This window comes from Manacus vitellinus, unplaced genomic scaffold (assembly GCF_001715985.3).
Source record: "Manacus vitellinus isolate BGI_N305 unplaced genomic scaffold, ASM171598v3 scaffold_85_pilon, whole genome shotgun sequence".
Classification (NCBI taxonomy): domain Eukaryota; kingdom Metazoa; phylum Chordata; class Aves; order Passeriformes; family Pipridae; genus Manacus; species Manacus vitellinus.
The window spans coordinates 1,320,999-1,333,564 of NW_021940845.1; the positions used below are offsets into that span (position 1 = coordinate 1,320,999).

The following is a 12,566-nucleotide window of genomic DNA, read 5'->3' on the forward strand; positions in this document are numbered from 1 at the left end:
TCCCCTACGACGAGCTGCGGCCGCTGACTTGCGACGGGCAGGACACCTGGGGCAGGTGAGGGGTGTCCCTTTCCCTGAGCGTCCTTCCCCCACCCCCCGCCGGGTCTCACCTCGCTTCTCTCCTCCTTCACAGCTTCTCCCTCACGCTCATCGACGCCCTGGACACGCTGCTAGTGAGTACGAGCCGGCCCTGCGTGGTTTTGTGGATGCAGAGCTAAGTGTAAAAAAGAATAAGCAGAGAGGAGGTGGAGTTAGAGAAATAACCACAGTGCTCGTAACTGCGCTGGAGTCTCGTGTTTGGCGTTGTTCCTGACCACCTGCAGCACCCACACTGTGCCCTCAAGGCCATTGAGAGCTGCCTGCACACCTGTTTTTTTACGTGGCAGTGACAGAAAGTCAGCTATTCGTTGACCCTGGAGCTTTGTGTTTCACTTGGCATCACCCCTGGGGAGCAGGTGGCCAGAGCTCCCCATCCCTCACAGCTCCTAACTCTGGAATAAAGGCCTAAAATGTGTCAAGAAAGCATTTTAAACACAATGAAACCGTCAGTCCCCTTTTTAGTACTATCTGTAATTAATGATTTCACAAAATAGCAAAACAAAACTAGAATCAGCACTGAACTGCCACTTGTTTTCCCATGAACTCTAAGCTTTGTTCCCTGTTCTTCTGCTCCCCTGCAGATCTTGGGGAACGTTTCTGAGTTCCAGAGAGTTGTCAATGTGCTGCAGGAAGGGCTGGACTTCGACATTGATGTCAATGCATCTGTCTTTGAAACCAACATTCGAGGTGAGGTGGGTTTTCCTGGGGGGTTTTTGGTGGATTTCCTTCCTGTTCAAGCCTCTGAGCTGCACACAAGGGTAATGTGAGGTGGTGGTCACAGGGAATTTTTGGTGCAGAGTGACAGGACATGTAAACAGGCAAAAAATCCCAAAGAAATTCACTTCCTTTTTGATTTTGCACATCCCTCTCAGCTTCCTGCCCCAGCAGAAACAGAAGTAGACGTGGCAGTTTCAATATTCTGGTGTGAGGTTTTGAGCCTTGGAATAAACATCTTTTCCACTGAAACGGGACAGATTATACCCTGTCTTCCTTCACACACTGTTTTGGAATAGAGATTATTAATTTCTAGTTTTGGCCTTTTCTCCTTGAAAATCACAAAGGCCTTTGGAGTCTTGTACCTGACTGAATTCCTGACTGCTTCAGTGCCATCCAACTAAAAACACTGTCAGGGTACAAAACTGTTAGTTATGCTTTTGTTGTCTCTCCTGTCAGACATTGCTGAGCCAACTTTACAGCAGTGTAATTTCTCTGTGTTTGTGGTGGTTATTGTTACCGTAGACAAACCTGTGAAATAACTAATATTAACTAATATAGCTATATTAGCTATATAAAACTAATAGCTAAATATAGCAACAGGAAGCTGTGTCTCTGGCCTGGGCAGTTTTCGCCAAGGAGTTTAAGAACTTTACACAAACATAGTATTCAACTTTGTGGAAGAAATGATTCAGAATTCCTCTCATAGAGGTTCGTGTTCATTACACTGTTGTGTAATGTCATATACACCCTGATAGTCCTCAGGGCAGTGCAGCTGTAGTAGGGCAAGTGGGATCTGATGCTTCTAAAGAAATATATCATAGAATCTGAGAGTGTTTTGGGTTAGAAGGGACCTTAAAGACCATCTTGTTTCCAAGGGGCAGGGACACTTTCCACTACCCCAGGTTGTTCCAACCTGGCCTTGGACACTTCCAGGGATCCAGGGGCACCCACAGCTCTCTGGGCAGCCTGTGCCAGGGCCTCCTCACCCTCGTGGGGAAGAATTCCTTCCCAATATCCCATCTAACCCTGCCCTCTGTCACTTTGAAGCCATCAGTCACCCCTTGTGCTGTCACTCCACACACAAACTTGCAGGAACAATCCAACCGCTCTTCCGTGGCATTCGAATGAGGCCGGGAAGGACGAGCCACCTCACTTCCCTTCCCTGTAAAACCGTGCCTCTGATAAAGAAGAATACAACTGGTGTTGGATTTCATTCCTTCCACATTGTTCAGTGGGTTCTCCTGTGCCCTTGCAGTGGTGGGGGGGCTCCTCTCTGCCCACCTGCTCTCCAGGAAGGCTGGCGTGGAGGTCGAGGCGGGCTGGCCATGCTCGGGGCCTCTCCTGAGGATGGCAGAGGAAGCAGCTCGTAAACTGCTGCCAGGTGAGCCCTTGTTTGCTTTATATCACTGTGCTGTGGGTTAGGAGGTGGCTGCTGGCTTTGGTGAACATGTACAACTTGATCTGTCAGCTCATAAACCAGCCCTGTGTTCCCTGAGCTCAAGGCAAGTTTAGTTTGCAGGGAAAATGCTGTTGTATACGTGCATATCAAGTGTTGTGTGGGCTTAACACATCAGTTTGTGGCTTGCTGAGGGGAAATGTACTTCATATAAATAATAAATAAAGGCTGTGAAACAGCAGCTTGTAAAGACAAGGAGATGCAGCCTTATCTCCTCTCTGTGGGCTGCAGCTGGGATGTGTTCCCTGATGGCATGGCACTGTCCACCCAGGGCTGCCACAGAGGGATCACAACCTCAGTGTTGGCACTTGGCTGGAAAAAAAGTAGGGATGCTGCTCTGGCAAGGTGGAAGAGATCCACAGTACCTTCCCAGGACTGTGTGTACCTTGGGACTGCCCCTCCCAGGGTCACACTGCTGCTCATTGTGTTCTTTAAAGTCTGTGCAATCACTCCAGTCCCCCTCCTTGCCCGTGTGCAGTGGGCTGTGAAGCACATGTTGGCTTGAGAGTCTGTTAAACGTGACCTTGAACACTCATGTGACCCAAAAATCCTGTGTTTCAGCTTTCCAGACCCCAACTGGGATGCCCTATGGCACAGTGAACCTCCTGCATGGAGTCAACCCTGGGGAGACCCCAGTTACCTGTACTGCTGGAATTGGCACGTTTATAGTGGAATTTGCCACTTTAAGCCACCTCACTGGTGACCCAGTGTTCGAGGATGTGGCCAGGAAGGCTTTGAAGGCCCTGTGGAAAAATCGCTCAGATATTGGGCTGGTGAGTGAGGAATGGACTTGGACTGTGCTGCTTTCTGTGTGGTTTTGTGGATGCAATGCTGAGTGTGAAAAAGCATAAACAGAGAGGAGATAGCATTGGATAAATAACCACAGTGCCCATAACTGGGCTGAAGTCTCATGTTTGACATTGTTCCTGAACACCTGCAGCATCCACATCTCTGCTTTGCTAGTGCAGCCCAACATTATCCCATTGTTCTGTCCCCTAACAGATGTGGCTGGGAGACAAATCCCTCCTGCTGGGTAGTGCAGCTTTTGTGACAGCAGCTGGAGCAGATTAAATAAAAGATCTGTCTGATGCCTGGTGGGACAATGGTCTAGGGAAGAGAATAAGAGCATGGCAAGTGCACCAAGATATTCCCAGCCTATTTAGCTTTGATGTTTTAGGAATATCCAGAGCTGGAAGTGTTACCTTGGTGTTCACTGTCTCCTGGTCTTTTCTGTTGCTGCTTTTTTAGCCTGTGTGGAAAACTTGGTGCTGCAGATGTGAAGTGAAACAGATTTATTCATACCCTGTGTTTATTGAGACAGATTTATTCATAGCCTGCATGAAGAGTTTTGTTTGTCCTTTTGTTTGCTTTGGGATTTGTTTCTTTTTGGTTTATACCCCTAATCCTCATTCAAGAAAGAAGCTGAATAGCTATTTTTTTTTTCATGTTTGTTAAGCAAGGCATGACTGTGTATTTTATTCATCAGCTGTGTTTGTTCATAGGCTGAAGAGTCCCAGGTCTGAAGGGTCTATTTAAATAGTAGCATGGCAGCTCTTGTGCCTTTGATATTCTTGGCCTCCATCTCTGTATTTGCACCTCTTTATCCTTCTTTACTCTTTTGTAAGATCAGAATTAGGACCAGACACACCCATGTTGAATGAAGAAAAAGCTAGTTGGACTGGGAACCACTGGTCTGAAAAAAGGTCAAGGGTTTCTTGTGTGGGGGTGTTGTGGGGATTTGTTAATTCTAAATTAGTAGAAATGCTTTATTTTCACTTTAACTTCCTCCTTCACCTCTTGCAGGTGGGGAACCACATTGATGTGATCACTGCCAAGTGGGTGGCCCAGGATGCTGGCATTGGGGCAGGAGTGGACTCCTACTTTGAGTACCTGGTGAAAGGAGCCATTCTCCTGCAGGACAAGGAGCTGATGTCCATGTTTCTGGGTGAGTGTTTGGTTTTCTGTGTGAAGGGGCCCAGCAGTGCTTGGCTGCACCTGTAAAAAGCAGCGGGCACTGTGGAAGGAGAGGATGAAGGATCTCACAGGGTACATTCAAGAATGTTCCTGAAGCCTTTGCTGTGATACTTTTGAGCAGTCTGTGATTACAGAATCACCAAAGTGATTCTCATTCTTAAAAAAAAGATATTTTTTTTGTTGGCTTACCTACCCATCTGCTTTTCTTTATAGAATATAACAAAGCTATCAAAAATTACACCAAGTTTGACGACTGGTACCTGTGGGTTCAGATGTACAAAGGAACAGTGTCCATGCCTGTGTTTCAATCCCTGGAGGCCTATTGGCCAGGCTTACAGGTAAGAGCTGGCAGAGCACATGGTGATTTTGTTTGTCTGTCATGGGTCAATCTTTAATATAAAAGTTAGAAATATAACCCTCATCTGTGCAGGTGTAAAAGTTTGGTTGGACCTCTGGTGAAATCTCTGCCTGTGGAAGAGCAGATGTTGATTTTATCTACAGTTTACAAAAAAAGTCTCCCATCCAGCATCATGGGAGGGCAGTTTTGTTGTAGCACACTCCACTGACAGTGGTCTCATAATCCAGATGTAAATTTAAGGAAAAAGAAATTCCCACCTCTTTTCCATCACCTCATAAATGCTTTCTTTGTGTGAATGCTTTCCCACTGAGTGCTTTGCTTTCTCATCAGTCCTTGTGTTTGGACTGAGACTTTGTTATCCCCACTCAGTGCTCTGATTGATTAAACGTTTGACTGAAGAAACACAATCTTCTTTAAAAAAAAATCAGAGACTTTATATTATTTCAGGTGTGGGAATGTGATCCAGCAGAAAAGCAGCATGTAACTCTCCAGTCTTACCTATTCCTAAGGCATCATATCCAAGTATTATTTCCACCATTCAGACCTGCTGAAATATCCATTTCTGTCACTACTTTACCTATAGGAGTGTTACTGCATCAGTTCATTTGCTGTTTGTTCTTCACTCACATGTTGCTTTGTTAATTGTTCTCTCCCAGAGCCTAATTGGGGATGTGGATAATGCCATGAGGACCTTCCTCAACTATTACACTGTCTGGAAGCAGTTTGGGGGGCTGCCTGAGTTCTACAACATTCCCCAGGGCTACACAGTGGACAAGAGAGAGGGATATCCACTCAGGCCTGGTAAGCAGAAGTGGAATTAAAAGGGCCATGGACTCCTGCTTTTGCTGTGGTGGTGAGATCAAATGTTAGCAATACCTGCCTTCCACAAATTCCTCCTCCAGTTTTGCTCTGACTCAGTTCCTCACCAGGAGTTTGCAGAGTCAAAACTGCACGTTTTGTTTTCCACCATTCACAAAGACAGGGCTGCCTTTCAAGGAAGGAAGACAATGTTACCATAAAAAGGAGGCCCCTTAATGAATTGGCTTCACAGTGTAGGACTTGACATATTTAAGTGTTAGATTGTCTGACATGAGATGTTTCAGTCATGTTAAAGGGACTGTTTGTGTCCTTTAAATTTAGGAAGTGAAAGTGAGTTTGAATAGACCACTGTACTTGTGCTGGGTTCCTGAAATGAACTCATTCTGGTTGCACTAGTAAAGCTCAAGATCTAAGAGAGATTCTGTGTTGTCTGTGATACTGCAATGAAATGATCTTTTTTTTCTGATTTTTTACAACCCTGACTGAAAAAAAAAATCAAATCTGATTATTAGGTCCATAAAACTTTGTACATGAGAATAATTAATTTCCTTTTGGTCTGAGTGTTCAGGTGACATCCACACTGGACAAATCCACCAAAAATACTCATTAGCATTAACTTTCAAATGAATTGTAGCATCCAAAAAGATCTTAGTAAGCAAACACAGCACAGTGCATATGTTGCCTATTTAGAGTGTTTGCATGGTGCTTGTTTTCATGATGTTTTGGATACCCCTGTTTCAAGAGACTTACAGTATTGTTTAAAATTGTATTTTGGGCATTGAATTTCTTATTTGTAATTCTTTCTAGAAGCAATTTTTTTTCTTCCTTTGACAACTGAGTTTTAATCTTCTTCTCTTTTGCTCCCCCTCCCACTCACTGAATGTGGGAGGGAGGATTAGTCACTCTTACCTGAGCTGATCCAGGCTGGTGAGAGGGAATTTCTTAGCAGCACATCCTCAGGAAAAGCAAATCTGTGCTTGGAGCCAGAGGAAATTCAGTAACTAGATTATTTATCTGATCATTCTAAAGGATTTTTAAATTAGCTGAGGAGTATGCCATCATCCCTGCGTGTGTGGTTTGATAATCTTTGGTATTTGCAAATGTCTGGGGTGTCTTTGCAGAGCTGATTGAGAGTGCCATGTATCTGTACCGTGCTACAAGAGATCCCACGCTCCTGGAGCTGGGAAGAGATGCAGTGGAGTCAATAGAGAAAATCAGCAAGGTGGACTGTGGGTTTGCAACTGTGAGTGCTAAATCATCTGCTAAATCAGCTAAATGGCTGCTGAAAATCAGCTTTTAGAAGGTGTTCTCATTAATTGTGTTTTCCCATTGAGTTAAGTGGTCACTTTGGTGGAAACATGACTTCTTTTTCAAAAAAGCCCCTTTTATTTCTCTGGGAAGCTGATCTGGTCATGTTTCTGGTAGTAACTTCCCTCACAGTGTGAACACTGGGCCAAATTCTGTCGTGGGCTGTTGCACCAGAGCCCAAAACCCTGGAAGGCATCAGAAGCTTCTCCTGCACCCCAACCAGGTGTAGCACCTGAGCAGGAAGGTTCAGGGGTAGGAACCTGCCTGCCACGTTCATGTGGGATTCTGCTTTCCCACTATGCCTTGAAAATCTGATCAAACACACAAGAACTGCAGGGAGTGATTTCTCTAACATCATTTAATGGGGATTTCAAACATACCATCAACTACCACCACATACTTTTACAAAAAACCTTTAATATATAATGGGAATTAGGTCTTATGATTTGGAAAATAGGTAAAAACCTTATGATTTTTTTTTCTTTAGTAGGGGAAATGATGGGAAGCTCTTCTCCTTGCCTAGACTGAGTTGGCAGAGGGCAAGTTTAGATGTTAGAAAGAAATTCTTCCCTGTGAGGGTGGGGAGGCCCTGGCACAGGCTGCCCAGAGAAGCTGTGGCTGCCCCATCCCTGGAAGTGTCCAAGGGCAGGTTGGACTGGGCTTGGAGCAACCTGGGCTAGTGGAAGGTGTCCCTACCTGTGGCAGAGGGTGGAATAAGATGGTCTTTAATGTCCCTTACAACCCAAAGTATTCTGTGATAAGAAATAGGGTGAACTGATGTCATACTGGGCTGTTAACTGAAATGAATTGCAAGCTGGCTTTATTTCCCCCCACCCCGAGTTCATAACTTAACTGAATTTGATATAAGTGTAACCCACTCTATTTCTTCCCTTGTAGATCAAAGACTTGAGGGATCACAGGCTGGACAATCGCATGGAATCCTTCTTTTTGGCTGAAACAATCAAATACCTGTACCTGCTGTTTGACCCAGGCAACTTCATCCACAACGATGGCTCAGACTTCGACGTGGTGGTTACACCCTATGGGGAGTGTGTCTTGAATGCTGGAGGCTACATCTTCAACACAGAGGCTCATCCCATCGATCCTGCTGCCCTGCACTGCTGCAGGAAGCGCAAGGAAGAGCAGTGGGAGGTCGAAGACTTGATGCGGGAATTCTACTCACTGAAGAAAACCAAGAAATTCACTTTAAAAAGACCCTCTGACCCCGGTGAAGGGGAGAGTGCAAAAGACCCCGAAGATGCAGAGAAAACTGGAGAGAAGAGAAGATCTAAGAAGAGCTCACACTCCCTCCTGAGTTGCCCCAGTCAATCTTTTAACTCCAAGCTTGCAGTACTGGGACAGGTCTTCCTAGATAACACCTGATCCCTTTTGCATCTTCAGTGTAAATTATTGAACTTGTTTCAGACTCTGGGAATATATTTTTATAGTTTCATAATGGAAAGTGTTGTACCTCACAATGTGAATTGTATTATGAAGTGAAACAGCTTCCCATTAAATTCTGCTACTGCTCCTTCATAAACCAGGGCTCAGATACCACCTGTTAATGCTGTCCAGGGGCTGATCTCAGAGCAATTTGTTGCCTGAATAGCAAAGAGGTTTTCAGAAAGAGAAAGAAAGGTCTGGAGGTTAAAGGTGCCTTGTTTAGTGCATTTTGGGAGATTAGTTTGAAGTTTTACAGGCTTAGACAGAGTCCCCAGCTTACTTTGTTCTCTAAAAATGAGCGAGTGGCTCCCTGTCAAAAGGGGAGAGCAGGGATTACTGGCTGTAGCTTCCCTTCTGAGCCTGCAACTCCCTGTGTGCTCCATCTTATCTTCAGTCTCTTTGTAAACATGTGATTCACCTGAAAGATCACTGGCCAGTCTAGAAAACCTGTTGATTTTGAGGTGGAGGCTGAGATTTGAAGCTCTGGCAGGTCTGTCGAGCCTGAAGGGTGGCATGGGGGAAGCAGAACACTTGGAACTGGGAAAAGTGCTCTTTTTAGAATCAATTTGGTCAGTACCACCTGCCTAGAAAAAAAGCTGAGTGAATGTCCAGGTAATGTCTGGACAGGAAACTGAGGTGGAGGATGGACTAGCAAAGGTTTGATTGACACTGCAGTGGAGCTTGCTTTCTTTTTACAGAACCTGACATGCTTCTCTGATGAAGTTTCCTCATTTCCTTCCTCTTTTCAACTTCCCTTTGGGCTTCACCTCACTGCACATCAGCCCTTCAGTCAGTGAGGCCCAGCTGAGGCTGTTCTTGGTGTTCAGCTGACTTGGCAAATCCAAACCTTTCAGTGTGTTTAGTAGTGTCTTTGCAGCAGGTGTATGCAACAGTCAGAAAGGGAGAAATCAGGAGTCTTACCAAAAGATTTTCTTCCTGAAGGTAAAACAAAAAGAGGGGGGCAGAAAAGCGATAGACTTTTTTCAAACCTGCTGGAGTGTGAGGAGTCTGGAGGAAGCACACAGTCTAGGGTCACTGGAGTGGGTCAGAGATACAGGATAAATAAATCCCTATGGCCAGCAAGATACTTAAATACAACTGGGCCAATGCCCAGTCTGTGCCCATGTTGGGTTGCTTTGAGAAACCACTTTTTGTTTTGATCAGTACTAGTACTGTAAAATTACATAAAATCTGCATTTTACCCTTCAGGGTGGAAATCCTGTTGCAGTTGTGAGTAAACTCGTTGTAAGAGACACTTAAAATGTTTGGACAGGCAGTTTGGTAGGATTGTTAACCTGTAAAGGTTCTGCTTCTGTCCTTCTTTCCCATAGCAGGTGGGACAGCTGCTGTTCAGGAATTCTGCACGGATACAGCGATTGCAGGGGAGATACTGAGAGAGGAGCACCCTAAAACTGAGGCATTGTTGGGCAAAGATGGAGCTCTTGTTAGTGGCTCTGTGTTGTAACCCTGGGTTATCTTTTTCTTTTCCAGCTGTTCACGTCTCACACACTATTCATTGTCTAATCTGTTGAAAACAAAACACAGGCCTTCTCCTGTGGCTTGGCTAAGTGCTGGCTCCTGATTTTCTCTCGGAGTTGCCCCATCCATGAAGCAGAGGAAAAGGAAGGACTTAAGAGGCCAGGCTGCAGATCTCCAGCTCAGTAAATCTCTGCTAACCAGGGCATTTTGGTACCCTCACCCTTGAGACTCCAGTAGCAGGAGCCTTAAGAGATAACATTTTTCCTCAGCACAGAGCTGAGAGAACTCAGCTGCCCACAGCAACTGTGAGAGTAATCAGATGGATCTTGATTAGTGCTATGGGATGGGTGGGTCAGAATAACACAGGACAGCCTTAATTTTGGTTTGTTCCATCTCACCAAGACTTTCTTTTAACCGAAAGAACTGACAGGAGCTCTTAGGATCCTTAGTAAGCCTTTTTTAAATAGAAAACTGGCTTGGCCTTGTTTCTGGAGGGCAGAGCATGCTGGAGTCTCAGGGGCACGAGTACAAATTGTGCTGTTTCACAGGCAGCGTGAGGAAGGGCAGATGTCTGGGAATCTCCAAAGAATGATGGGATGAAATTAACGTCGCGACGGAAAGCTCTAGACACCTCAATATGAGAATCCAGGAACTTCGTTTATTGTAGATTGATAGTAGCTTAATATACACTCTATAATAGGTTCATGAATATTACAGAAATTAGGCTCCTTATTGGTACTCGGTTAGGTGGTGATATCATCTTAACTGCTTTCCACTGTTTACACAGGTGGCTCATTAAGTGCCTTTGTTTTGGTAATGCCTAGCTCCTGTTTCTCAGCTCAGTTTAGGATACCCAAGGACACTGCAGCTTTCTCACGGCCCTGCTATCTCTAACTTTCTCATGGGCCTAGGGAAACTGCTTATACTTTAGCAGTAGTCTTATACTTTAGCAGCTCATCCATAAGCCTTAGCCATGTTCATATGTCCTCGCATTTCTAACCAATCCTCTACATGAAATGGCTGCTGTCCCACTGGAGAACAGATTCAATTCCCTTTATGTACACCAGTGAGAACTTCATGGGCTCAAAATCACTATCACAAGCCGGGAACATAAAATAAAGCTAAAACTTGTGGTTCTCTGCTGCCTCCTCCCCGGGGAGGGAGAGGGAAGAGATGGCAGGTCTGTTTTGGCATTTTCCAGCTGGAAGGAGAGCTCCAGTTGAGCAGTGTGGCGAGTGCTTGGTCCTGTGAACGGAATTGTCAGGAATCCAAAATAGGACGCGTGTGGCAATTTTGGGCGGCTTCCAAACGAGGCAGGTCAGCACTCCAAAGGTTCCGCCTACGGAGTGGCACCTGTCAAAAGGCTGGAAGGGAGCTGGAGTTTGGCTGAGTGGTGAAAGATAGTGCAGAACCCAAATTTAGCATTTGCTGTTGATGATATCATTGTAGTTGTGCCGAGTTTTTTCTCCACTCCGAGCAGCCTGCAAAGCCCAAAACATAAAGGCCAGATTTTGTGAGGTGTTTCAGAAGTAGTTGGTTGGGTTTGGAGAGGCAGTGGATTGATGGAAGGTCAGACAAACAGCTTGTGAAAGACTATTTCAAAGGAGGAGGAGGAAGAAAGAGTCAGAGTTGCACATGAGTTGCTGTCAAATGGCAAAAAAAACCCCAAAACATACAAAAAAGGCATTTTAGTAGGAACAAAAATATTTTATTGGGAAAAAGGCATTTTAGTGGGGGAAAAAAGGCATTTTAGTGGGAATAAAGTTATCTTAGTGCAAATAAAGACATTTTAGTGGGAATAAAGGTATCTTTGTGGGAATACAGTTATCTTCATGGGAATAAATGCATTTTAGTGGGAATAAAAATATTTTAGTGTCAATAAAGGTACCTTAGTGCAAATAAAGGCATTTTAGTGGGAATAAAGATATTTTAGGGGGAACAAAGGTATCTTAGTGTGAATAAAGATATTTCTGTGGGAATAAAGGTATTTTAGTGGGAATAAAGTTATCTTAGTGGGAAAAAAGGTATTTTAGTGGGAATAAAGTTATCTTAGTGGGAATAAAGTTATCTTAGTGGGAAAAAGGTATTTTAGTGGGAATAAAGTTAGCGGGGGAAAAAAGGTATTTTAGTGGGAATAAAGTATCTTAAAGGAAATAAATGTGTTTCAGTGGGAATAAAGGCATTTTAGTGGGAATAAATGCATTTTCAGGGGAATAAAGCTATTTTAGCAGGAACAAAGGTATCTTAGTGCGAATAAAGATATTTTAGTGGGAATAAAGTTATCTTGGGGGGAAAGGTATTTTAGTGTGAATAAAGTTATCTTAGTGGGAAAAAAGGTATTTTAGTGGGAATAAAGTTATCTTGGGGGGAGAAAGGTATCTTAGTAGAAATGAAGGCGTTTTAGTGGGAATAAAGGCATTTTAGCAGGAACAAAAGTATCTTAGTGCAAATAAAGATATTTTAGTGGGAATAAAGTTATTTTTTTGGGGGGGAAGGTATTTTAGCAGGAACAAAGGTATCTTAGTGCGAATAAAGATATTTTAGTGGGAATAAAGTTATTTTGGGGGGGGGGAAGGTATCTTAGTGGGAATAAAGGCGTTTTAGCAGAAATAAAGGCGTTTTAGTGGGAATAGAGGTATTTTAATGGCAATAGAGTGTGGCGTGGAGGGAGCAGCTCCCGTGAGGAAATAAATGCATTTTAGTGGGAATAAATGCATTTTCCGGGGATTAAAGGTATTTTAGCAGGAACAAAGGTATCTTAGCGCGAGTAAAGATATTTTAGTGGGAATAAAGTTATATGGGGGGAGGTATCTTAGCGGGAATAAAGGCGTTTTAGTAGGAATAGAGGTATTTTAATGGCAATAGAGCGTGGCGTGGAGGGAGCAGCTCCCGTGAGGAGCAGCACGAGTGACG

At 44.2% G+C, this 12,566-nt stretch overlaps 1 protein-coding gene across 1 annotated transcript; it reads left to right on the forward strand.

Annotated features, from left to right (window-relative positions):
* Positions 1–2: 2 nt before the first annotated feature.
* LOC103755182 (ER degradation-enhancing alpha-mannosidase-like protein 2) lies at positions 3–8,147 on the forward strand (the record flags this gene model as incomplete). The annotated part of the gene is made up of 10 exons (XM_008921098.3): positions 3–55; positions 134–173; positions 681–786; positions 2,072–2,197; positions 2,834–3,045; positions 4,076–4,217; positions 4,460–4,584; positions 5,261–5,405; positions 6,545–6,666; positions 7,629–8,147. Coding segments are annotated over 10 exons (1,557 nt in total), but the record flags the coding sequence as incomplete, so codon positions are not given.
* Between the last annotated feature and the right edge of the window lie 4,419 nt (positions 8,148–12,566).